General features: G+C 40.4%; 1 protein-coding gene across 1 annotated transcript in view; it reads right to left on the bottom strand.

Moving 5' to 3' along the window:
- The window catches only part of BAZ2B (bromodomain adjacent to zinc finger domain 2B), a 259702-nt gene that overhangs the window by 86809 nt on the left and 147013 nt on the right, over window positions 1-25880 (bottom strand). Inside the window, 4 exon segments of the mRNA XM_048486766.1 lie at window positions 1131-1346; window positions 3468-3661; window positions 6568-6729; window positions 14249-14437. Coding sequence (XP_048342723.1) covers window positions 1131-1346; window positions 3468-3661; window positions 6568-6729; window positions 14249-14437 — 761 coding nt within the window.

The following is a 25880-nucleotide window of genomic DNA, read 5'->3' as shown; positions in this document are numbered from 1 at the left end:
CAAATATGCATAGACACTTCAGCTGAAGACCTACTCCATAATATTAATAATCAGTTGCTAAATTAATCCCAGCTGCTTCATAGGCCAGCCTAACTCTGTCTTGTCAGAGCCTGGAAGCTAACCAGTCAGCCATGATCAGTTTTGGAAGGAAAACCACCAAGGAATATTGGGGTTGTTATGCAGAGGAAAGACAAGGCAAACCATCTCTGCTCATCTCTTGCCTTGAGAATCCCTGGGGGGAGGGGGGTGCTATGAGCCTGCTGTGACTTATCAGCTCACAGTTTTTATTCCTACGATGGTCCAACACAAAACAACAGAGCAGACGGTAACTGGCTTGCACTCCGCGACACGCTCACAAAAACGCCCACCTCGAGCACCTGCGATCTCTTTTTCTTTGTAACAATCTTAAATTAACCTTACAGTATGTCTCCTTCACGCTATTCTCCGTAACGTCCTCCTTTTACTACGGGAGCCTGAAGTTCAGAGTAAATATGTGCTTTGAAAAATGCTGTCGCTTTTGAACGTAAGCCACACTATTTGCCTAGCGGAACACTGAGGTTCACATTCTGGTTACTGGTTACTGGACAGTGTTAACTGCTATGCGAGGAAAAGAGCAGCTGTAAACAGAATTCAGTAGCCATGGCAACACACACAGGGCAGCTGAACCTTAGAGACGTGCATTACTTCTTTGGCCTGATACCTGTTTTAGGTCTTTCCAGTCTATAATAAAATAAAATGGTGCTTGCGTTAGCAAATTTCCATTAATTTAAGGAGTTGTAGCTCTGACTTCACTCCTTCTGCAATTGACTAGCAGTCAGAAAAAGATGCCATCTATTTATTTTAGATGAGAAATATTTTTTTTAACTGATTAAGTTGCAAGAAAAAAAATTACTGGATGACTTGACTTAAAATAGGAGTGAAGAACCTGCCACTTGTGATCTTAGCTAAAGCACTGTTTATATCCAATTAATTATTGCTCATTTTCTATTGTGGATCACTTTTCTGAGAGGATCTGGCCTTTGTTCATGCTTGCCTATCACAGTGAATCTTTTACATGATTTTGCTTTTGTTCTCACTCTGAGGACTGTGCCAAAGCGAGGGGTAAGCTGGGATTAATAACATCACCATACCTTGTTCTTCGTTTTCGACTGTGCTTCACTTTCTGAATCAGAATCATCATCTTCACTTTCTTCAGGACTTTGATCCTCTTCCTCCTCCTCCTCTTCATCTTCTTCTTCCAAATCATCTGAGTCACTGCTACTAATGCCTTCACTGGAAGTGTCTGAAGAGGAGCCAGAATCACTTTCGCTGTTGCTGGAACTATCCACGGCTTTTTTTCTGGGTTTCTTAGGAGAAGCAGAAACATTTGTGCGTAGATAAATTAGTTGAATCACACAAGTCTCTGTGACACAAAGTCTTTGGGTCACAACAACAAAATCCTTTTCCTTATTATTCTCTTGCTAGCATAGACTTGGATCTACCAGAAGGTTTCCATGGACAGAAGGGACTTCTACCTGTGCAGATTAACTTTTCCCTGCTATCCAAAGTGCAATTCCAACTGATGATCCTGGAGGAAGGGTGTCACTGGCAGAAATCTAATCTCTTACACATACAGAAATTATCTGCTGAATCCAAGCAACTAGCTAGGATAAAGAATTTCGTTTGAATTTGCCAAACCTAGACTCAGATCCTGTCTCTACCATAGAGTCATCATGTGACTTTGGCCAATTCATTCCTACCATTCCTTTGGCCAATTCATTCCAGTTCAAGTTCTGTGACCTATTTGTTGTGAGCACAAACAACCATTTTGCAAATTGGAAGTGCTACCTAACTGGTATACATGATGATCTCCAGGGCAGTATCCTTTTCACAACTTCCCACTGAAAGTGTGTGCTGTAATTGTAATTAGCACAAGTGGACAATTTAGCCACTAACAACATTGGAGCGAATCCAAAGGTAATTTTCTTTCCTTCCAGGTATGTCATGGAGAATGATTTTCACCAGGTCTCTCCTCTCACCCAAGAAGCGTTCAAAAATTCTTGTCCTAGAACAGGGCATCGTCAGGAAAAACATGGTGGGGGGAAGCTGGGATTGCAATGGGATGGAAGAACTGGCATAATTTTCCTCTCTTCCACTGGGAGAAAATTACCTTTAGATTCCACTCATCATCATAATTGTGCATATGAACCTACATGCTGTTGTTCAGATATGGGCACAGACAGAAGAATTAGACCAAAAAAATATCAATTTTTCAGTGCTGCTCATATGCCACAGAAGAAAGCCCTGCATATGGAAACAGTTTCCACACACATATTAAAAACTGCTGGATTTGGAACGCACTACACAAAATGGATGCATATCTGAATGCAAATCACTCATTGTAGTACTACAAGATGAGGATGAAGGCACATATTTCAGTCTGCATGGTAATACAGAGGGGACGATCAAAATCTTAGACTGTGCATGGGTTTAATTGATTGCTGTTTAATCCCTGTTAACTAGTGGTTTTCAAAAGGACATGAAGATGAAAAAGGCAAAAATGTGCTAACTGGAGTGGGTTGTAAGGACCATATCACTCCAGTTGTGTTCTATCTATACTGGTTCTCTCTTTTCTTCCTGGCCCTATTCAAGGTGCTGCTATTGACCTTTAAATCCCTTAATGGCTTGGGGCCAGAACATCTTTAGGACTACCTATTCTGGTGTGAATCTACCCGACCACTGCAACCTGAGAAAGGGCCTTCTCAATCATGGCATCAAAATTGTTAAATTCTCTCCCCATCTGTCTCTTCCTATCACTGTCTTCCACCAGCAAGTAAAGACTTTCTGTTTTGTTCAGCACTCCACTCATGTTCCTTCCCATTTATGGGATCTTTTAAATTGTTTTAAATTGTTCAATATATTTTTATTTTGTTGTCCACCTTGGAGACCCTAAGCCGTTTGGAAAAGTTGCATTAAAATGGTGGATTACAATTCTTAAAGCTTCAAAATCCTGTTTACCCCAGTCAGATGTTATGTCACATAGGGTTTCCAGTGATTCCTAGGGAGGTGTGATGTCACATCCAGGTTTTCCCAGAAGTGACATTATGCTGCTGCAGCCATCTGTCCCCCATGTCCCTGTCCCTCTATCTCCCGTGGCTTGCCAGACTATGCCTAGCAACCCTAGTACCAAGGTGTGTGGGGGGGAAGGGGTTACCCAAATCCTATCACAGTGTGATCCACTTCTAATACTATACAACATACAAAACTAGTGACCCCAGATGATTTGCACAACTCCATCCACATCAGTATATTTATAACGTTTAACAGGACCAAATAAGTATACCATGTGGAGGCATAGTCGCATCTTCCCTGACTGTGCACGTAGTTTTCAACCTTAGGTACCTTGATTTAGCCTGAAGCTACATGCAATATGTCTTACTAGATGGACAGAAAAATGTAATTATTTAAGATTCTTGACATTTTTTTACCTTATCTTTTATCTTGTCGGTTCTGGCATCCAGAATCTGGTTTTTATTCTGTTCCTGGTTACATTTGTGACTGCCTCCTACTGGGGTTATAACTTTTGCCTGCCCTGCAGAACTTGCGGTGGTGGTAGATAATACAGACGTGTTGATGCCCGATACTGAAGTGGTACTGTTCCCATTTACTGATCCATTAACACCTTGAAAAACAATTTTTAAATAAAACGGAGTGTTAGCAAATACTGAATAAAAGGGTTAAAAAAGGCTTGCGCATGAACTAAATGCAACAAGATCTTAGGTATTCACACACATAAACAACAGCATTCAAGAATTTGCAACAGCAAATTAGCAACAACAGCATTTGCAACATTTGCAAATTTGCAACAACAGCATTTAGAAACAAGCAGTTTCTAAAATTTAATTTCTGCCGAATTTCCCCTTCCACTGTTTTACCTGCCTCACAAAGCTATTCCTGAAGATTTTTTGACTCTCAGGAAATAACTTTGGTGGGACAAGTGGACTGCAAATGGGGAAAAGAAGCAAGCAATTCTCAGTCCACAAAATCTGTGGGTGGATACATCACAGCGTATTTGTTTTGAGAAGAAACACCAAAAAGTATTATAAAAAACAGAGAAAAGGAAAGAGAAATAACTACAGTTTTACCAAGTTTGGTTATCCACAATTTCTATAGCTTTCTTAACAAATAAAAAGGCAAAATATTGGACAAAAAAGGTGTGTGCTACATGCCTACATGCCCATATTTCTATTGTTAATTCAGTGGGTGTGAAACAAGAGACATCTATACTACCTCACCTTAAAATATTATGATCCTTAGTTCAAGCCAGTCTGCTGGCTTATCATAAGCAGAAATGCAGCAGGGCTGTGGTCCAGTAGCAACCACTGCCCCTTTGATTAGAAGCACTCACAGATTATTTGTTATTTATTCGATTTCTTAGCCGCTCTACCCCCGAAGGGCTCAGAGCGGTATACATGTAAACAAAGGAATAAAACAATAAAACCAGTGCACAAAGAACAATCATTAAAATCAATTGAATCAGTTAATTAAAACAGCAGCAGTATAACCCATCTACCACTTGGTAGGTGGCGCCCAGTCCTAACCCTGGGAGGGGACCAGCAGATGGTACAGGGGCATCGAGAAGGGGCAGTTACTCAGCGGCCAGCTCCCCCCAAAGCCTGGTGGAACTGCTCAGTTTTGCAGGCCCGCAGGGCCGTAACAGCTGGAGGAAGAGTGTTCTACCAGGTTGGGGCAAGGGCCGTAAAAGCCCTGGCCCGGGTAGAAGCCAGCCGCATCATAGAGGGGCAGGGGACCACCAGTAAGTTTGCCTCAGCCGAACAGAGAGGCTGGGTCGGGACCTATGTGAGGTAGGTAGGGCTGAAAGAGTTCTGAGAAAACTGTGACTAGCCCAGGGGTCAGCAACCTTTAGCACCCAAAGAGCCATTTGGCCCCGCCTCCTCAAGCCCTGCCCCCACCCTCCCCAAGCCCTGCCTTCAGCCAAGCTGACGAGATAGACAGCGGCGGCGACGCCAACTATGGCAAGTTGCACTTGGGATGCGGCGAGAACACCTCCTTCCCCACCCCCTCCTTCCTTCCTCTGGCGTCCTTTCCTCTCCTTCCAGGTGCCAGGAGTGGGCGGGGAAGGGAGGCGCGCTCACCACATCCCAAGTGCACCCAGTCAGCAGTTGGCGCCGGGCCACTATGGAGCTGCTATACAAGGACCTAAAGATGTGATGGGCTCCAGAGCCGCGGGTTGCTGACCCCTGGACTAGCCTAAGGTCACTCAGCAGCCTTCATGTGGAACAGCAGGGAAGCAAATCTGGTTCACCAGATAACAGTCCACCATTCATATAAAGATGTGGGGAATCAAACCTGGTTCTCCAGACCAGATTCCACCTGCTGCACCATTCTGGCTCTCTTGGAAAGAGCATTCTTTGCTTGCATCCACAGCAAGTCAGGGTAGATAATATACAATGCATCTTTAATGCGGTCCTAGGCTAGCACATAGTTTCATAGCTACATTAAATATAAAATATCTAATTCCTCCAGACTGAAATTGTCCTATACAGTGTTTTAAAAATATAATTACAATAATAAAATATTACTGCTAACACAAATCCTAGATAATAACTAGTACAGGCTGTAATCCTGTGAACAATGGGAGTTAGCTCCACTGAATAAAATGGGACTTACTTCTGAATAGTCCTGCCTAGGATTGCTTCTTTATGCACCAATGGTGTGATTCACTACAAGTATATATTTACATATATGTAGCCCAGGTGTGTTGTCTATCCTTATAGACAGAACACTACAGCAGAGACTCTCACAGCTATGTTACCTGTACTGTCTTTTTAGTTAGGGATTCAACCTGATGCATTCAGGCATGTGTTCACCCAGTATTTTAAATGCATGGGTCAGTTTTATATATGCTTTCAATATATAAAGTGTTAAGAAATAACGAGTCAAAATGTTCTTCATTTTCCGAACTTGGAAAGCCAACATCCACAGTTCAGTGAAAAAAAGTCAAATATTGTCTGGAAATTGTCTGCTTAACAAACTAGCAGTCCAATGTCTGCCTGTAAAGATGTAATAACCTTTTTATTAACATAGTTTCAGAGAGTAGCCATTTTGATCTTCAGTAGAACAGGAATATTTGAGGCCAGTAGCATCATGGAGTAAAAGCTCCCTTTGGGAGCTCAAAATCTTATACCTCGAAAGCCTTACTGGTCTAAGGTGCTACTGTATTTGAATCTAGCCATTTTTTTTAATTAAAGCACATTATGTGTAACCAAAGGAAAAAATGTCATCATTATCGCTACCTTAGGATACTGAAGCAGGTATAAACTGGGCAGAGTCTAATCCTTCAGTGGCATGACCCCTATTCATTTTTCAGTGTGTACAAGCCACAGGCAAATATTTAAATATTGAATATTCATGAATAACACTGAATATGAATAATATTTCAATATTTGAACCCCCATTGGTTGCAGAATGCTCAAATGATCTAGGCTGAGTAATTTATTCAAAGGAACTGGATATACATTTTCTGGACTGATTCATGTTTAGTTACATGCCAGTTTTAGAGCTTACCTTTCTCTGAGCTGCCTCGATTACTTTTTCCTGTGGTTCTTGAATGGAATGAAGTGGAGTCATGATTTGGAGCAGGAGGAGCAAAGAGAGGAGAAATTCCCAGAAGAGGTGGGAAGAAAGCTGCTCCAGTACGGGAGTGTACATCTACATTTCGCCACCATTCTGTCCAAAAACAAGATAAAATATGGAGACAAAAATATTAGTAAACTCTAGTCTTGTTCATTTATAACTCCACCTAGTATAACTCCACCAAAAATGGATTTAGTATATATTGTTAATAACGGGAACTCTTGTACTTAGGATCCTCAAGTGGCCACAGTTTAGTATCTGTTGATGTCCTAGCTTTATTGATATTTATGTGAATAGAGATCAGTACACAATGAACATCTTTTTACTAAATATCATCTACCATCAAGAACATGAAATGCAAACATCAGCTCTTCCTCCAAGAAATTCAGAGCAGCATAACTGGGTTTCTCCTTTTTCCTCACAACAACCTGTAGGTAGGATTGGCTGAGAGTGAATGACTTGCCCAAAGAAACCCATTAGCAGTGCAATAGAACCACTACTGGTTAGAATGACACCGCAGGTATCACAGCAAGCAGAAATTTTAATTTCCATTTCCCTGGGTCTAGTCTAACACCCTAACTAGCTAGGGATGCCAAGGTCTGGACCCAGAAATTCCTGGAGCGACAGATGCAGGTGAAATGTCAGGAGCAAATACTACTGGAACATGGCCATACAACCCGGAAAACCCAAAGCATCCTAAACATTAAATAAACGTTTATAAATTAAACTGAGCTTAAACTAGCAATTGAGATTTTCAATACATAAAAGCAACTTGGCCACAAAATTCAAATTTCACAGCAAAAGCTGAGGGTTTTTGATGCACTTCTCATTTGAAAATTTTGTTTTGGTGATTCTAAGTTCATTAGATTTATCATCAGGCTCATATCCAAATCTGACTGTGAATCCACATCATTGTAAATTCCCCAAATAATTTTAAATGTCTTTACCTGGTCTCCACAATAAGAAATAAGGGAATAAATCTCAAATCACACTTCAGTTAATTTTCCTGTATCTATGATCTTTACAAAATGGTGTAACTCTACCTAGGATTATATTGTGGATTTTAAAAACATCACTTCTGTGCTATTTGTTCAACTTTACCAATGAACTTCAAACAAGGTCTTTGAATTATCTATGAAACTGACTTTTCAGTGTATTCTAATGACCAGATCTTTCCTACTATCCCATTCTGTCTACACTATCAATAACTGTAAAAACTGACTTTTCACCATCAATTTGCAATGATCCTGCAACAACGAGTGTGGAAACCTGCATCCAGTACCCAAGTCTTGCCATAAAGCAATCCTGATCGGACACAGTATCCTTATCCTCTAAAAGAAAGTGAAGATCACAAGAGTTTATTGACAAGGAAGTACATCTCTGGATTGCTATGATTCCTGAGACTATTCAGCAGGAGAAAGATTTCCCAGATCTCTCCCATATATTTCCCTAGCCACCAAATTGTACCAAAATATCTAACACTGAGACCATGAACCACATTTCTTCAGAAAAAACAAGATGCTTATCTGGCCCTGTCTGCTACTCTATAAACATGGCATTGTACAATAAAGAGCCTCAGTGAAGTCCTTCACCAGAAATTTCCAAGAAAACGCCCAAGAAAATAAGTCCCACTATCTCCATAGATTAGCGGCTTGGCTAATAGTCTCAAGAGGCCACCAGAATGGACCTTCAGAAATCTGTGGACACTGATAATCTTGTTGCTTCAGCTTAACTTCATCTTTCTTTAAGTCAAAATTATACAGAGCTACTGCCAAAAACAACATTCCTTGGCAAGTCCTTCTCTCTGTAAAATCTAGTTATTTACATTTTACTCCATGATGCCATAATGGCAATATCCTCATTCTGTGATGACCTTATAATTTAGTACATTTTAATCCCACCCCTTCCTCAAAGAGCTTATGGAGGTAGCTATTGTTTTCCCTCATCCATTTTCTCCTCACAGCGACTCTGGGAGACAGGTTAGCCTGAGAGTGAATGACCCAAGATCACTTAGCAGGTTCAATGTCAACGTGGGGATTTAACTCAGAGATGCCAAGTTTTAGCATGACACTCTAACCACTTCTCAACACTAGTTATGCAATGTCACACACATTGTAGAGGATCCAAAATATAAAGGGAAAAGGGAAGAATGTGATGGTAGTTTGGGGGGACAATATATGCTTTACAGGCAAAAGGGCCCATGTTCAATAATGTTCAACGATCTACCTCCATGTATGGTTGATTTATATGTGATGGGTTTTTTAGTAGTAGTCTTCTGTCTTAGTTTTGGTCTTATTTATGTGTTCTGCCATGCCTTTAATCCCCTCAGCTTGAGGGCCTTGTGATAGATGGAACAGGACAGGAATCTGTGGGAGGGGTCCTAACTGAAAAGAAAAATAACCTAATCCTTTCTTCCCTGCACCTTCAACAATTGCCAAAATGTAATGCTGCCAACCATCTTTTCACCAAGAAATATTTGCCTGCAGAAACATTTGGACAGTATTAAGTTCTTGTGGTTAGCTCTTCAGATTGAAATCACAGTGAGCTTTATCCTACATGCAGATCAATGCTCTGAATGGAAGTCTTTGCAGTGTATCAGAAGCATGGTACTTAGTAGATACTGATTACAGACTGCATTCCAATGAACATTTTAGAAAATGAAGGACACTTTATGACTGTAATACTGCCTCATTTTATTAACCACTTCACAGGATTGCATTCTTAGATTCCAGTGACTAATTCCATGTTAAAAGGTTTTGAGAAGAGAAACTATCAACCTTCACAGAGTTTAACAGAAGCTCTTTTTATATAAAGCTAAGCCTTAATAGGATGGGTTATTATTTTAGAAGTATGCTGGCATGTATTCAGTTACACAGACTTTCTGACAAAATGGCATTTCTGTTTGCGGAAGAGGGGCCAGAAATTTCTACCCATCCCCTCCCAGCGCATGCTCCCTGACCCCCAAGAACAAAATTTTAGTGAGCTGCAGCGAAAAGGGAAAGCGTAAAATCCCCAGTCAAAACAGCCCATGCCACTCTAAAGTTCAAAGAAAACCACAGGCATGAAAGTCGCTGATAGTGGAATCAGAAAAGAATACAGATTAAACTGATATAAATTACATATCATTCAGAATGCATAAAAATTGAAATAAACTAGGTAATTGCACTTCTCTGGACCTATGAAAAATACTGGTTAATGTTAATAAGCCTTGAATACAATGATTTTTTTCAAAAACAGTGTTAGCTTTTGATTAAGGTAATTAGCATAGATGAAATAAATTTGAACATACAAAGTTCTGTTTTTTTTTTTAAAAAAAAATTCTCTTCAGAACCACTCATTAGTCTACCTGGAGCATAAATTTTGGAATAAACTTCTGACGGAAAGCACAGGATTGATTATCCACCTTGATTAAAAACATAGATTGGACAGAGCACTAGAAAATATCCAGTAGGGAATAATCTACGCAGGAAAGTGTGAGGAACAGATTACAAGACGCTCTCATTTTAGAAACTGGTCCTATAAAGAATATTATCTGCAATTATGGTTTTTCATTTTTAAAATGGCAAACTTTCAAAGGAAAGCAGGAAAACTTAAGATGTGATACTATGTAGCCTTGTTTTCTCTAAAACACTGTCCCTCATTCTCTCTCTCCAGAAGGGTTTTCTAAGATGTATACATCAAGTTCAGTAGTGAATGAAGGTAGAGATGGTGCCAACAACAAGCAATCTGCCATCATTATGCCAATGTGAAGTTAGTGCTCCATGATTTTTGGCAAGGTAATTGAATTAATTCGTCTAATTTAAAGGAGTGCTTTTGATACCAGTTTTTAGATGATCATTCATCATGCAAAGGGGTGACATGGAGGAAAATAGGTTATAGTAGATAATATAACATGGACTGTTGCATATGAAACTTAGTCCCCATATGGAATTCTGTTTTGATTAAAAAGAGAAAGTTAAGTAAATATATATTTTTAAAAAAACCAAAAAGAGAGTGCAACAAACTGGCAAATGTGGTGTGAAAACGGAGTTAATATTAGTCCAGAAAATTAATAAAGTTAGAAGAACGTGGATCTGTAAAAAAAGAAAGTATAAGTTCTTTAGGAGAACAAACAGATGGCTCAATCCAGCCATTCCTTGCCTGCCCCCATAATTCTGTTCAGTTTGCTTAGAGGGATATTTCCAAACTTATATTACGGGTACATTCAAGTCACAAAATAAGCCATGTTTGTTTGGTCCAAGAATGAGCCTCAGATTGGGGGGGCGGGGAGGGGGAGGCAAGTCTCCTGCTATTATGAGACACTGCCTGGCATCAACCTCCTGTTCCCTGCTGTTGCTTCACAAGCCAGTGGAGGGAAAATGGAGGGAGGGGTCTTCAATGCCTGTGGTCAAACCGTACTGATGGGGTTGAATCTTAAAAGAGTGTAGACCCCAATATGATGACATCACTTCTAGTTTTGTGCTCAAAATGATGGTGCACGTTGGACTGCTGCTGTCAAGATTTTCCCTACCTGTGAATTTTCCTGGCAAATTGCCAGGTATGATCAGGAACTCTTGCCTCAGAAGTCCTCCATGTTGTAATACAGGGGTCTGCAACCTGTGGCTCTCCAGATGTTCGTGGACTACAATCCCCATCAGCCCCTGCCAGCATGGCCAATTGGCTGATGGGAATTGGCCAAAAGGGCTGATGGGAATTGTAGTCCATGAACATCTGGAGAGCCACAGGTTGCAGACCCCTGTTGTAATATGTCTTCTTTGTTCCTCATATGTTTTAACAAAGGTAGCTAGCCCACTGTGGTTCATTTCTTGCGTACAAATCAGGATTCTACAAATATTGGAATTATGGATCAACCTATAAGGTACAGTCTAATTCTGAGAAGGGATTCCAACCTCTTAAATCCATTGAAGTCAACGGGCTGAGATGGGTGTGATGCTGCTTAGGCCTTCATGGTTAGAATCCTGGTTTATATGCAAGAATCAAATCTCATGACAAATTATTCATTGCCATTTCTGGTAGTTAACGATGTTATCCTAAGAATAGCACAAAGCCCTTGCCTGGGATATATTCAAGATGATATAAACATGAAAGCAGCCTAAGCCAATTTTACTGAGGCCAGCAATAAAAAACATTGAAATAAAAAAGAAGAAGAGTTTGGATTTATACCCCCTTTTTTTCAACCGTAAGGAATAGCAAAAGCAGCTTACAAACTCCTTCCCTTCCTCTCCCCACAGTCAGTTTGAACCTTTTCAGTGACGTGCCTTGTACGTAAACTTTTTTTCAGGATGTGATTTAAGTTACCAGTCCATTAGTGGACAAGCTTCACACAATGTGATCATGATTACTCTAACATTATTATGCCCAAAATGCTGGCTAGCCGGATCTCATCAAATCTCAGAAGCTAAACAGAGTCTAGCCTGGCAAGAATTTAGATAGAAACCCCCCTAAGGATTATAACATGGAGGCAGGCAATGGCAAACCACCTCGGAACATCTCTTGCCTTGAAAATCTATAGCAGTGATGGTGAACCTTTTCGAGACGGAGTGCCCAAATTGCAACACAAAACCCACTTATTTATTGCAAAGTGCCAACATGGCAATTTAACCTGAATACTGAGGTTTTAGTTTAGAAAAAACAGTTGGCTCTGAGGCACATGTTACTCGGGAGTAAGCTTGGTGAAGCAACCGTGCAACGCTTTGAATGGGTGAATCATGACCCTAGGAGGGTTTACTCAGAAGCAAGCCCCATTGCCAGCAACTGAGCTTACTCCCAGGTAAAGGATCATGCCCAGGCCAGCCTAGGTGTATGTGGGGTGATTTTCCGCCCCCCCCCCCCACGATGAACTCTGTGCACACGGGCCCACAGAAAGGGCTCTGAGTGCCACCTCTGGCACCCGTGCCATAGGTTCGCCACTGCTGACCTATAGGGTCACTATGACTAGATCAGGGGTAGGGAACCTGAGGCTCGAGAGCCGCATGCGGCTCTTCTGCCCTTGCACTGTGGCTCCACGAGCTGAGCCGCCGGCCCCATCCTTGCCCACCCTGCAGGCAGCAGGGCGGGCGCACCAACTGCCCACGGTCGGCTGGGCCGCGCCGTGGGCCCTACTCGCTGGAGAGCTGGCGCTGCTCTCGGCTGCCAGCAAGCGTCGAAACACCGACTTCATCCTTGCCCGCCCTGCAGGCAGAATGAGCAGAGTAAAAGGTTAAAAAAAACCCTATATATATAGTTTTATCTTTATTTTAAATGTCAAAAATTATTTGCGGCTCCAAGTGTTTTCTTTTCCCATGGAAAATGGGTCCAAATGGCTCTTTGAGTGTTAAAGGTTCCCTACCCCTGGACTAGATGGCAAAAAAGCTGGTCTGTCCTTGAAATACACTGATAAATGCACCTAGACATCATAAGATTTCCACAAGGTTAATCTTATCTTTGTGTTGTCACAAACACCACTCTGCAACAATGAAGTTACAACTTTTGTTTAAAACTAGGATAATCAGTTGGGCTGCCAGCTCTGAGTTGGGAAACACCTAGAAATTTTGGGGGTGGAGTTTAGGGTACGTGAGGTTTGGGGAGGGAAGAGACCTCAACAGGGTACAATGGCAAATAATCTACCCTCCAACGCAGCCCATTTTTTCCAGGGGATCTCTACTGTCTCAAGATCAGCTGTAACTGCGAGATATCTCCAGGCCCCACCTGGAGGTTGGCAACCCTAATTCTCAGTAATTAATAACAAGATGTAGAACCACATCCACATTGTCAACAGCTAACCAAAAGTCATTGCCAGATCCTCCCCAATAAAAGTGAAATCTAAAACAAAATCACTTGAAAGTACATATTTGAGAGTAGAAATTAAGGGGAGAGGACTAAATTAGGCAAGATATTTTCCATCTCTTTACATTGCTCTTTAAAAACCACAGGCGGTGACCAAACTTAATTGGTATTGTAGCAATAAGGGAGGAGGGTTAATCCTTTTTCAGGGCAATTTTTCCACTGTAAACCCCTCCCCCTTCCATCTGCTATTTACCCCACTTTGGCTGTTTTTAAAGAGAACAAGAGATGGGAAACGTAATCATAAATCTTCAGTGTTTTGACCTAATTTTCATATAACAGGCCAAGCTCCACTAGTCAAGTTTTGAATATCGCAAACAACAATAGCGCATTTTTGGTTCTTTTTTATATTAATTCAGGTTTGAACATATTATAAGAGTAAATTTCATAAATCAGGAAAACAAACAAACAAAACACCCCACACTCATTTACCACCATGTCATTACTGCAATTAAACATCTCTTATTTACCACTAAACTTAATGATCACAACTGGGAATCTCAAAATTCGGCTAGAAACAGCAACACTTAGACTGAGGGCAAGAACAAGCATTCCGTGATTCGTACAAGGACCACGACTGATCACGCAAAATATCAGTTTGTACTATTGCCGTCATGGACTTGGCATTATAAATCATAACCAGGAAGATCCTGGATATTGACCACTTCCTAATCTTACGGTTAGAACAGGAAAAAAAGAAAATCCGGGCTTCTATCACCAGTCATGTTATATAATTAGCACCTATTTGTTTTAGGAACATTCATGGTTGCATCTTGGCAGACAAGGTTACCTGGAAAAGGTGCTAGTTGGGGATGTGCTGCTAAGGCTGTGGGTGTACCAAGTGTCCCCAAGCCACCAAATTCTGTATGCCCTGAGCTGGCTGTATGTAGACCAAAGATTGGGTGGGTGACCATTGGGAAGGCACTCGACACTGTGGACAGGTTACACGGTTGCTCCCCAGCTGTTCTGAATAAATGTCCTGAAGGGGAAAAAACAATATTTGAAAAGGAGCTCGTCAAGAATGCATGCTCATCACATAATGTTCTGCCTTGCAATATAAACACACCATGCGAAAAGTTTTGGGTTTTTTTTTAGAAAATAACAGTTTTATGCCTTTTTTACATTTATTACTTGAGCTTATCCAAATACATTAGCAAGCTCAATTGCCTTGTACTAAAATCATCATGTTTACTGACATCATAATTTTGGCACTGTAGAGATGCTGTATTTTTTATTATATATCTGTTCAATATGAACCACAGGTGCTTACAATGATATTTAGAAATGAACAGCAGCTTTCTTCTCCCATTAGCTTACGCACAAATATCTTATTTGACTTCAACAGGACAAATCAAAGAATGATGCCTTTTACTATCAGGAAATAAATGCGATGTGAATCAAATTTAAATGCATGGATATAAACTGGCAAAGGAGTATTTGTCTCACAGATTTGATATTAATGCAGCGGCTTTTTTTCACATTCACTGTTTTGATATTATATTCAAAACAGGAGAATAAAAGGACTTCAATATCAATGTGACCATAATATGTTAAACTAATTGTTTCATTATCCTCTTGTTATTTGTCTACGATATTTATTAAGGCAGAGATTTCTCTCTCCCAAAACACACACAAACACACACACCGAGTTTTTCTGTGGTTGTTTACCCATGTTCCAGTGCATCCCGCTGTTCAATAATGCATCGTCTCAAGTAAGCACATTTCTTCCAAGTTTTGTCTGTTTAAATATGCTGTGGTATAATGCTTGTGATGTTTATAATTTGTCACTAGGTGGTGCTAATTGGATCACTTCACCCTTTGCCCATAGAACAACCATTGACAACCTTTCCTGAAAACAATCTTTACTCTTTGAATGGTTAATAGTAGACACTGAGAGGCCATTCAAGTGCTGTCTGATGAAACTGCATTTACTTCACAAGGACAAGCAGTCACGGAGGTAAGCCCATTCAGTCACTCATAGGAGAGGGACTTCAGCAAATTATAATACTTGTCACGGGAGATATTTCATTCAGAGCTCCTAGAATGTTACCAACTTGCCTGCCTGAATGTACAGACTGAATTCTTCTTTAACTCAAACCTGGATCTACCAGGTTTAATTTTTCTGAATACATACAGAGGCACATAGGTAATTTGTATCCTGGTGAGTCCTGACGCTATCAAGCCACTTTGTCAAGGCAACAACAGCGCACAGGCAATGCTAGTACAAGAATAAAATCCTTAAGTGGTACAGAAGTAGCAATTTGGAGAAAGGGAAGGAATTTTGGGGACAGAAACAGAAGCAGGGCTGCACACGGCATCCAGCACAGCATCATAAGTTTTGCGTAAATGGCAGAGTCGTAGCAAGGGGGAACTGCGCCCAGGGCACGCTTGCGCCCTGTGCCACTGCCACGTCCCCGTAATGCCTCCATCCCCTTGGCATTACGCCACTGGTAAATGGCCACCAATGCTGTAGCAAAAGTCAAGACAGGTATGAAGCAAATGGGACAGAATTCATTCTACAGTCGCTATATTAATGCACAATTACCTAATCTAACAAGTGAAGACTGAAGATCAGGTAAGAAAGCTCATGTAAATGGCAAGAAAGCATTATTTTTGTTTTCTTGCAAGCTGATGTATGTATGTCTGGATGTTAACAGATATGATTTAATGTTATCTTTTCTATCATGCTTGTGTGATGGACAAAGAATGCTGCTGCTACTGCTGCTACCACCGACCCCAGGTAGTTTGGACAAAAGGAGTTTATTGCATTGGAAAAATGAAAAATGCTTCTTTCTTGCATTTACTATGCATAGAGGAAAGACAGTTTTATCTCTAATCAAGGATCAATGTGACCAGCCCCTGTTGTGCTACAAACCAGAACTGGTGGGCCACTGAACTCAGCGGGGCCAACAATGAACATTAGCTCACTCACTGCAATATCTGCCAAACTTAGGGTTGTCAGTCTCCAGGGGGTAGCTGAAGATCACCCATTATTACAACTGATCTCAAGACAACAGAGATGAGTTCCCCTAGAGAAAATAGCAATGTCAGAAGCTGAACTCTATGACATTATACTCCAGTAGTGGCGAACCTTTGGCACTCCAGATGTTATGGACTACAATTCCCATCAGCCCTACAATTGGCCGTGTTGGCAGGGGCTGATGGGAATTGTAGTCCATAACATCTGGAGTGCCAAAGGTTCGCCACCACGGTTATACCCCATTGTAGTCTCCCACCTTCCCAAATCCTGCCATCCTCAGGCGCGCGTGCACGCACACGCACACGCACACGCACACACACACACACACAAATCTCCAGGTATTTCCAAACCCAGAGTTGACAGCCATAGCCAAACAGGAAGAAGTGCAGGAAGAGAAGACAGCTGATGAAGTGACAAAAAACTGACATGGCTGATGAGGGGGTTTCAGCCAAGTGGTCACTGGGCTTGAGGAGAGTTGCTAAAGCTTGACTTTACTTGCCCTGACCTCCAGTGGCAGTGACCCATAGGGAATTCCCTGAAGGTTAAATTGCCAGACTACCCCAAGTGACATCAACAGTTACTCTCATCTATTTTCACTGTAAGCAAAGCAAGTCATCTGCTATAAGTGGTCTACTTTTAAAACTCATATAAGGTAAGGTACAATGCAGATGCTCCAGCCTTACATTTAATAGCTCCCATATTTAAAAATCATTTTAAAACATATTTGAAACCAAAATTTGAAATACACTAAAAAGAGTGCTTTATTATATGATCATGCAAACAAAAGCTGGAAGAAAATCAATTCTGGCGGTAATCTGAGGTAAGAATATTGAGTCCTATTTCACTCCATTCAAAAAGACTCGTAAAAATAATTCTGTATAACATTTGCAATTGTGCTCTTGCAAATATTTTTTCCACAAAACAGACACAAGGTTCCAATGTGCCAAGAAAACAAAAGATATCACTTTTAAAATATGATTTTAAAAAATATTTTTAAAACATGTTCAAAAAGGAGCATGTTTGGGTTTTTCCCCACAAAGCACATCATGTGACAGTGTGCTGAATAATACCAACTCTCTCCTTTCCTTCAAGTCATTATCTTTTTGTTTCCCAATACATTAATATTCTGGCTAGAGATGAATATTTGTATTTCCTTTCACTTTTCGGTTTTGGTTTTCACTCTCGTTTAAAGGGGCCAGCTTTCTGTATGCATGTTTTGCATAATGAAATTTAATACAAAACTACATTGCTTAAGACTCTTGACTTACATTATAATAGGTTGAATATTTTTCAGCAAAGCTTTTGAAATTCTACTAGCCAGTACATAGATAAATGATTGAAAGTATTACCCAAAAGGCCAGCATCCATTTCGACAATGCTGGTGTCTTAGTAACAAGGAACGATAAAGGTAAATGCCTTTATTAATATTAATGAATTTTGTGCTGCACTATAATAAGCCTTTTCAAAAGAACTAAAAGGGATAAATACTTAACTAATGCGTTAAACATAAAACATTGGCGAACAAAATCCTTTGCGAAGCAAAGAAGCTGAAGAATGATTAGCTAGATTTTTCCTCCCAGTAACTTCATGTGTAAAATAATGGCGATACGAGGGCATTATCTTTTGTGAAGGGTGCGGACAACAATTCTCACAACCACATAAAGGAGGGAAAAGTGATATCTTTCACTGAGGTAACTTTGGATTGGCAGGACCCAAAGCTGTACTCGTATCATTTCTCTAACATCTGAGATGAGCGTAGCAACAGCCCTTGAAACTATACTTGTTTTCCCTTCTATATTTAAAAGAATATTAATATTTCACTGGCTTGTTGAAACATGTCTTCCAACACTAGAGATGTACATTTATAACAGAGGCAAATAAGCCCTTTACATTAAACAACAAATAAAGGATCTCTTAACATTGGTTACAATTCAATACAATATTCAAATACAATATTCTTTTAAAAAATGAAAAATTATGGTCATTAAAACACAACAAATCATTACACCAAAATGAAATCCAGACTACAATTTGTAGTTGGTTTATTGAAAATCTAAGCATAGGCTGTGATGAATTCTACTGCTATTTTTCATTCATAAGGTTAAATGTGCACCCAAACCTTTTTCAAGCTTCAGTTACAATTCACTCATCAGTAAATCCAAAGTTGGATATTAGAAGTCAGAGGAGTTCGAATGTCCTGAAGTAAATCCTGTTAACTAGCTTCTGGAATTGAGTCTCACAAGGTAATCCTAAGCACCAACACAGCCCTGTTCATTAAAAGACATATTCATGTATGCACAATTTTGACGTATAGATATTCAACTAAGAGACTTTCAGTAGGGCCAATACTTGATCTATTTAAACTTATTTTCCGTATAGTGTGTGCCTGAGATCAGAAGTGTGTGAGTGACTTCAAAGTATGGAATGTGCAATGAGGACTGCTTTTTTAAAAAAATATATTAACTAAAACACACAACTCAAAACTAAAACATTACCTCTAGAACTCTAGGCTAGTATCCACAAATTGCTTATTCTGGACAGTTCTGGCGCTGATTCATGTGCTCTGTCATTAAGCAAGGGCTTGTGTTAGGGTTCACATCAGTACATCAATCTGACTGTCGGTGAAATTCGTGTGTCAGCACTTTAGAGGTTACATATGTAGAAGAGATTCAGACGCACTTCTGTAATCACTGCTAATAATACACCCTCTGAAAAAGCCCTCGGGAAGTTCCAGTGAAGTGCATGGGAATACAGACCGCTCAGGAGAACGTAGCTGTCGATTCAGGCTTGTAATGATTAAAAATAGTGTAGAAAAAAGTATGTAACATAATTACTGTACTCAAATTACATGCACTTGGAAGAGTATTTTTTTCCCTAACATCACTCTATATAGTTACAGCTGATTTCAGAGTACCCACAAATAACATATTATCTGTAATACAATCTCTCTAGCACAACACTCAGGGTTCCAGTCTGGGTTCAGACAGTATCTTGGGATTTGTGCAGCAGAAGTACTAAAGTTTATTACAAGCCTGCTTAATAGACTATTGATTACTGCGCAGAAAATAATTATATTGAACTGAAGGAAACCCAAACCACTCTAATTGCAAGTTGAGAAGAAGGTGTTTTTGACTTTATATCACTGGAAACAATACTGCTAATAATGTAAAAGATAAATAGTCAAGTATATTAATAGAATTTCCCTTTCTTTCTTCTTCTACTTTTTTTTTTGCATACAGCACAGGCAGATGGGTAAACTAACTAATTATCATATATTTTTTCCAAGGCCAAGCAAAGAATAGAACTGGAAATTGAAAAGAAAGGTAATGGATGAGATTACTTTTCATCTTGGTATGGCAATATCCTGTAAATGTAACATTTTCCAGATTTTATTGAACCATGCCGAGTAAAAAGCAATTGCATGCATGTTGCTGCAGCGCTATTGTTATTGTTCAGAGACATAACTGAATATCTGTGAACATGCACTGCAACATTAATTAGGCAGTTTGACGAAGAATGAGTGCCCGACCCAGCCTATTCAGAATGCATTACTGGTATGTGAGTGTATCATATACATCCCAGAGAATTTTAGGTTTTGTAATGAATACAAGAAAGAAAATATATTTTAGAATCCAGTTTTTAAAGCCTTTCACTTTTTCAGCCTTTTTTGTCCAGGGGCTGGATTTAGCAATGCAAAAACAGAAAAAAGAAATCTTCTTAGCATAGTTCTCAGCTTGTGGGAAAAGACTGCAACGTTTTGTGCAGCATCTCCCAAGTTGTTGACCTAGTTTGAGCCCCATGGTGACTAAGCAGGCAAGATTCTGTGAAAACTAGTCCTTCCTTTCTCCTACTGGGCCCTGGGCAGCCATTTTGAGAATTAAGCCGGCAAATTCACTTCTTGAACCTCTGAGATTGGTTACACAATATCTTGTGAAATTGGCAACTTAAGCAGAGATACAATTGGTTTGACATAGTGCAAGTGATTGCTACTGTCTTTTTCTTGCATTTCCACTTGTAGAGGAGCTCTAGTATAACAGGAAGTTTTGTGCTGGATCTAACCCTATATTTAAAAACTGTTGACAGCAATCCTCAGCATGTAGATCACAACCTAGTACACACAAAATATCATATGTAAGGACCTCTTGGTTCAATGCAAGTACAGCACACCTCATTCCTTAGCCATTAAAGGATTGGGAGCAAGCTAAAAGGGGTTTAAAATGACTTAGAAGTTAACCCTGGTTAGTGCTAATGTGGTTCAAGTACTGACCTAAACTTTACAGATGTTGCGGCACTTAACAGAGAATTCTAACTTTTCAAAGTTGAACATGCTTTGATGATTTTGAGATTGAACTACATGAATGAGATAGGGTTAGGGTTAGGGCTACCCTCTCCATGCAACTATCTCTGAAAAATTCTCAAGAAACACCAGCTAGTTCAGAATGAAGCTGCCCATCAAATGAAAGGAATTAATCACCAGGAACACGTTACAGCAATTTTAATCCAACTTCACTGGCTTTCGGCTCCTTTCTGCATTCTATTCAAAATGCTGATGAATGAAGCTATAAAAGACTGGGACTAGGATATCTGAAGGACTTCCACACCCAATATGAAACTCTCTACATACTTGAGGCAACTACAGAGGCTCTGTCATCGAAAAGCCACCTTCAAAAATCTGATGAGCAGGTACTTATCATAGGGCTTTCACAGCTGTAGGACCAAGACTTTGGAGCTTCTTCTACTAGGATGTAAGGTTAGCCTCATCTCTATTATGGAGTGAGGTTAAGACCATTTGGACTAGATTTACAATAGTGGTTAATCTGCTGCTGTTCTTTGCTTTTAAAACTGATTTTCAAAATGTTGAATACGAAATGCTTTTTGAAGATGGCTGAAAATGGTTTCTATTTATGGATTCTTTTTATTAATTGTTTTCTGTTGCTGGTTTAATCTCCTGATGTTTCACATCATTTTCTAATGTGTAGTACTTGTGATTTGTTCAAAAATAAATTGTTTTTAATAGATTTTAAAATTGTTGTTTTAAAGATTTACAATGGCTACTTTGGGAGATTTTTTGAAAAGGCAAATGCAATTTTTCCCTGAGTAAGCTAGTAACCAAGGAATTCAGGATCGAGAACACAGAGGTTAGAAGGAAGAAGCACACAATCACATGACCTGTTCCTTACTAAAGCTATGCTGTATTTGACCTGATGTGGTCTCTTAATAGTAAAGTAGACTGCAACATTAGCTTTGAAAACTGCTTTTGATACATGATAAGACGGGCAGCTCAAGCCACATGGGTGTGTGTGTGAAGCAGCTTGTGGAACTGGCCGGGGGGGGGGGGGGGGGCCGGAGCGGCGCGGCGGGGGGGGCGGGGGGGGGGGGGGGGGGGGGGGGGGGGACCAGCATCTTTGCCCACCCTGCTGGCGTAAGGGCAAATAGAGAGTAGGGGATCATGCAGAGATCTGTGGCACCTGATCCAGAAGTGACCTCTGGCCCCAGAGCTGCGTCAGCCTAAACATGGATGCATGCGCAGCAGGGGTGGGCAGGGGCATTCCCAGAAATGGAGCCAACCTTAGTCAGCTTCCACTTGGTTTTCGGCCCAGGGACACCCCTGGTGCAGGCCAATGATTCACGCCACGATAACATGTGGAGCATTCCAGGTGGCAACAGAGTGTTTTTGTCCTGGTGCTTGCTACACTGCCCAGAGTTCCACTGGAGGTGGCTGCTGCAGCATTCAGTGTCTTTCTAGTCAAGAATTCTGAGTTCTGATTGTAATTTTTTTGTTGTCATGGTTAATACAAAACTGTTTTCACATTAGTCTTTGTGTGCCCTAACTACTGAACAACCACTTGATTTTTCCCACTGTCAAAAATATAAGTGAGTTTGAAAACCAGTTTTGTCTGAAGTCAAAGTGAATGTGAGAGAAATGGACAGAAAGAACTTGGGAGTTGGCTGTCAGAGCAGCTATGAAGTGAATGGAAACAGAGATCTAATTTGGACAACATGGGGGGATTTGAGTATCTTCGTGTTTATTTTCACAAGTAATTTTTGGCTCAAACTATAAATGTATTACTGAATGGCTGGTTGAATGGGAGTGGTAAATGCTACCTTGAGAGCGGGACTTGTGTCGATCATGCTCAAGGAGGCACTGATTAGACCTGTTTTGAAAACCCTCCTTGAGCTCTACTATGCTGGAAAATTTCTGGCAAGTTTCCCATCTTCCGTTCTTGGGCAAAGAGCTACAGCAGGTTGTTGCTCCTCAGCTCCAAGGGCTCTTGGAAGAGTCTGGTTTTCAGGACTGATTTCAATCAGGCTTCAAGTCAGGATTTGGAACAGGGACTCCTCCAGAGAATTAGATGAGAGAAATATGATCTTGCTAGTTCTGCTGGATCTCTCAGAGGCACTTAATACTATCAACCATAGTATCCCACTATTTTCAGAACTGGGGCTAAAGAGCACTGTGTTACAGTTGTTCAAGTCCTATTTGGGGGTGCCCATCCCAAAGGTAGTGTTGGAAGATTCCTGCTCATGGCAATTAGTCCAGGGGGTACTACAGGGCTCCATGGGAGAGGTCATCAGGAGGTATGGGCTGCAGTGGCACCAATAGGCAGACAATACCCAGCCCAACCTTCATTTTTGACCTAATTCTGAGGATGATGTTCTGAATCAGTGCTTCAGTATCAGTGAGTCAGTAATGAGCTGGATGAGGGTAAACAAGCTGAAACTTGATCCTAACAAGATAGAGGGCCTCTGAATTAGCAGAAATGCAAATGAGGGTATTGAGATGTCTCTCATCTTGACTGGGGTTATACTTCCCTTGAGAAGTCAGATTTGAAGCTTGGGAGTGCTGCTTGACACAGCAGTCACCTTAGAAAACCAGGTGGCCATGGTGGCTCAGAGTGCTGCACCTGTTCCTAGTTCAGTCAGACCAGTGATCCAAGACTTAGTTAAATCTAGACTGGACTACTGTGATACATTCTGCTTGTGGCTGCGCTTGCAAATGTCCGGAAGCTGCCGCTAGTATAGAATGCTGTGGCTAGACTGTTGGTCAGGACCAGCTACTGGAAACATATGTCCCTAATACTACATCAACTATTCTGACTACTGATAACGCTCCAGAGCCCAGTTTAAGGTATTTGTCTTCAAAGCTCTACATGATTTGGCACTGGGGTGTCTCAAAGGGCTGTCGTCTCCCATTTGTTCCTGCCTGAGAATTAAGGTCACAGGAAGAGTTCCTCCTGACTGTCCTACCAATCAAATAAGAGCATCTATTGGGTAGATGAGAGAGAGACTTTTCAGTGGCAGTCCCATTGTTATGGAAAAAGCTCGCCAGGGAGGTGCACCTGGCCCCTTCACTATCAATTCTCAGGAAGAAGCTGCATTTGACTGACTTCGTTTTTATTTACTGGCAGTCTTAATTGTAAATTATAAACTGTGACTATGTCTGTGTTTTAAGGTTGTTGTTTTATTCATATTGTTTTATTGTGTTTTTTAATAATACTTTTATTTATAATGTAAGTCACCTTGAGATCCACAAGGGGAAAGTCAGCTGATAAATGTTTTTAATTAATTAATCAATCAATTAACACATTCAAGCAAAAACATGTTGCCATTACTTTCTCTAAGGTGCTGAATCTACTTCTTTGAACATCCCTGCATTCAGAAACAGGGGAGCACAGAACATAAAAGATTTCAAATGCGTTATGCTTTCCAATCATAACACTAGCAGTGGCTCAATTTAGTTGTGGCTTTCATAGATTTACCAACTAAGTCATTTATTAAGTAAATAAAAAGGGGCAATAAAACTGGTTAATAAAATCCTGTACAAAACACACACAGGGTTAAAAATTACATCATACTGAAACACATATGAATCATATAAAGGTATGGAGAAGATTTCTAGAGCAAAAATGTTTCAATGGAAACACTGCCATATTATACAGGTCTGAACAACATAAATTCCAGTTTGAGTTTTCCACACTATAGAAAGATACAATCAACGTAGCAGCGAATATTTTTATGATGCAGTGGGGTTCTAAGCTTGTCTAGAAACCTGATTACTTTCTCTAGGAACCCCCTATCTGTAAAGAAAAGGTGAAGTAGGTAAGTGCCATCAAGTCACAACCAACCTATGGTGACCCCAGCAAGAGGTTTTTAAGGCATTAGAGAAGCAAAGGTGGTTTGCCATTGCTTTCCTTGAAGAATCTTCCTTGGTGGCAGAGGCGTAGCAAGGGGGGGAAGTGCCTGGTGCAATGCTGTGTCCTCTGCCCCAGTCCCACCCCGGAGCACCCTCGCCACATCCCCACAGGGGTGTGCGCCTGATGCATCTTGCCTCTCCCCTGCCCCCTTGGAGCTACGCCTCTGCTTGGTGGTCTCCCATCCAAGTTCTGACCCAGCTTATCTTCCAAGATTTGGCAAGATCGGGCTATACCCTGCTGCCTTCCCTATATTTATTTATGTATTTATTTATTCAAATTTATATCCCGCCCTGGGCTCAGGGATATATATATATATAATTATTCCCTATATTTATTTATGTATTTATTTATTCAAATTTATATCCTGCTCATATATAATTTAAAACATTAGATGGCAAGAAAATGTTGATCCCATGAAGGACCACCAGCCCAGCTCAAACATAGTGTTGGACAGTCCAAGGATGCTAGTAGTGTGGTTCAATTTACTCTTTATTGACCTTCCAGACTCAGAGCTCAACCAAAGATCTGAGCTTGATCTTCTATTCTTCATTTATAGTTCTGATGACAAAGTCAGGTTTAACTAATGTTCGGCATTAGAACTCACTATTGGCTGTATCAGACTATGGTTAAGATTACATGAAAAGCATCTCACTCTATGCATGAAGAAAAAGCTAAATATCAATTATTTCTAAGCAGCAGACACTTTCTGATTGGTTCAGAACAATAAAAACCTAACACAGATGTCCTCAGCCTTTTTGCGATCGCAGACACTTTTGGAATCCAGACACTGGATGCTGGTATAACCACAAGAGGCAGAGCCAACCACAAAATCTTAGAGAATGAGATCATGTATAACTCTGATAATAGCTGTTCAACATTTCAGGCAAAAGCCCTGTTTAGCAGGAGGAACATATTATTTAAAAATATTTCTTGAACAGCACCTTATTTCTTGAACAGCACCTTTCTATATTAGAAAGAAGGAAGATTTATTATTGCATTGGAATATTTTTGTTTATGAAACGGTATAATGCCTTGTACATCAATCAAATAGCATAATTAATCAATAAAAATACAGAGATCAATAATAAAATTAGAGTGGCTTATAGTATGGGGCATTTATTATTCTTCATTGAAAAGATCTTCCCAGAGCAATCAGGTTAGCATAATTAAAATGGTTTGGCATCATCATGAGTTTTGATTTCAATCTTCTCAGCAAATTCCAATGCAAGGCACAGAAATGGACTGGA

Source organism: Sphaerodactylus townsendi, linkage group LG02, assembly GCF_021028975.2.
Source record: "Sphaerodactylus townsendi isolate TG3544 linkage group LG02, MPM_Stown_v2.3, whole genome shotgun sequence".
Lineage (NCBI taxonomy): Eukaryota > Metazoa > Chordata > Lepidosauria > Squamata > Sphaerodactylidae > Sphaerodactylus > Sphaerodactylus townsendi.
Note: the sequence above shows the minus strand (reverse complement) of the source record. Positions and strands in the feature narration are given on the sequence as shown.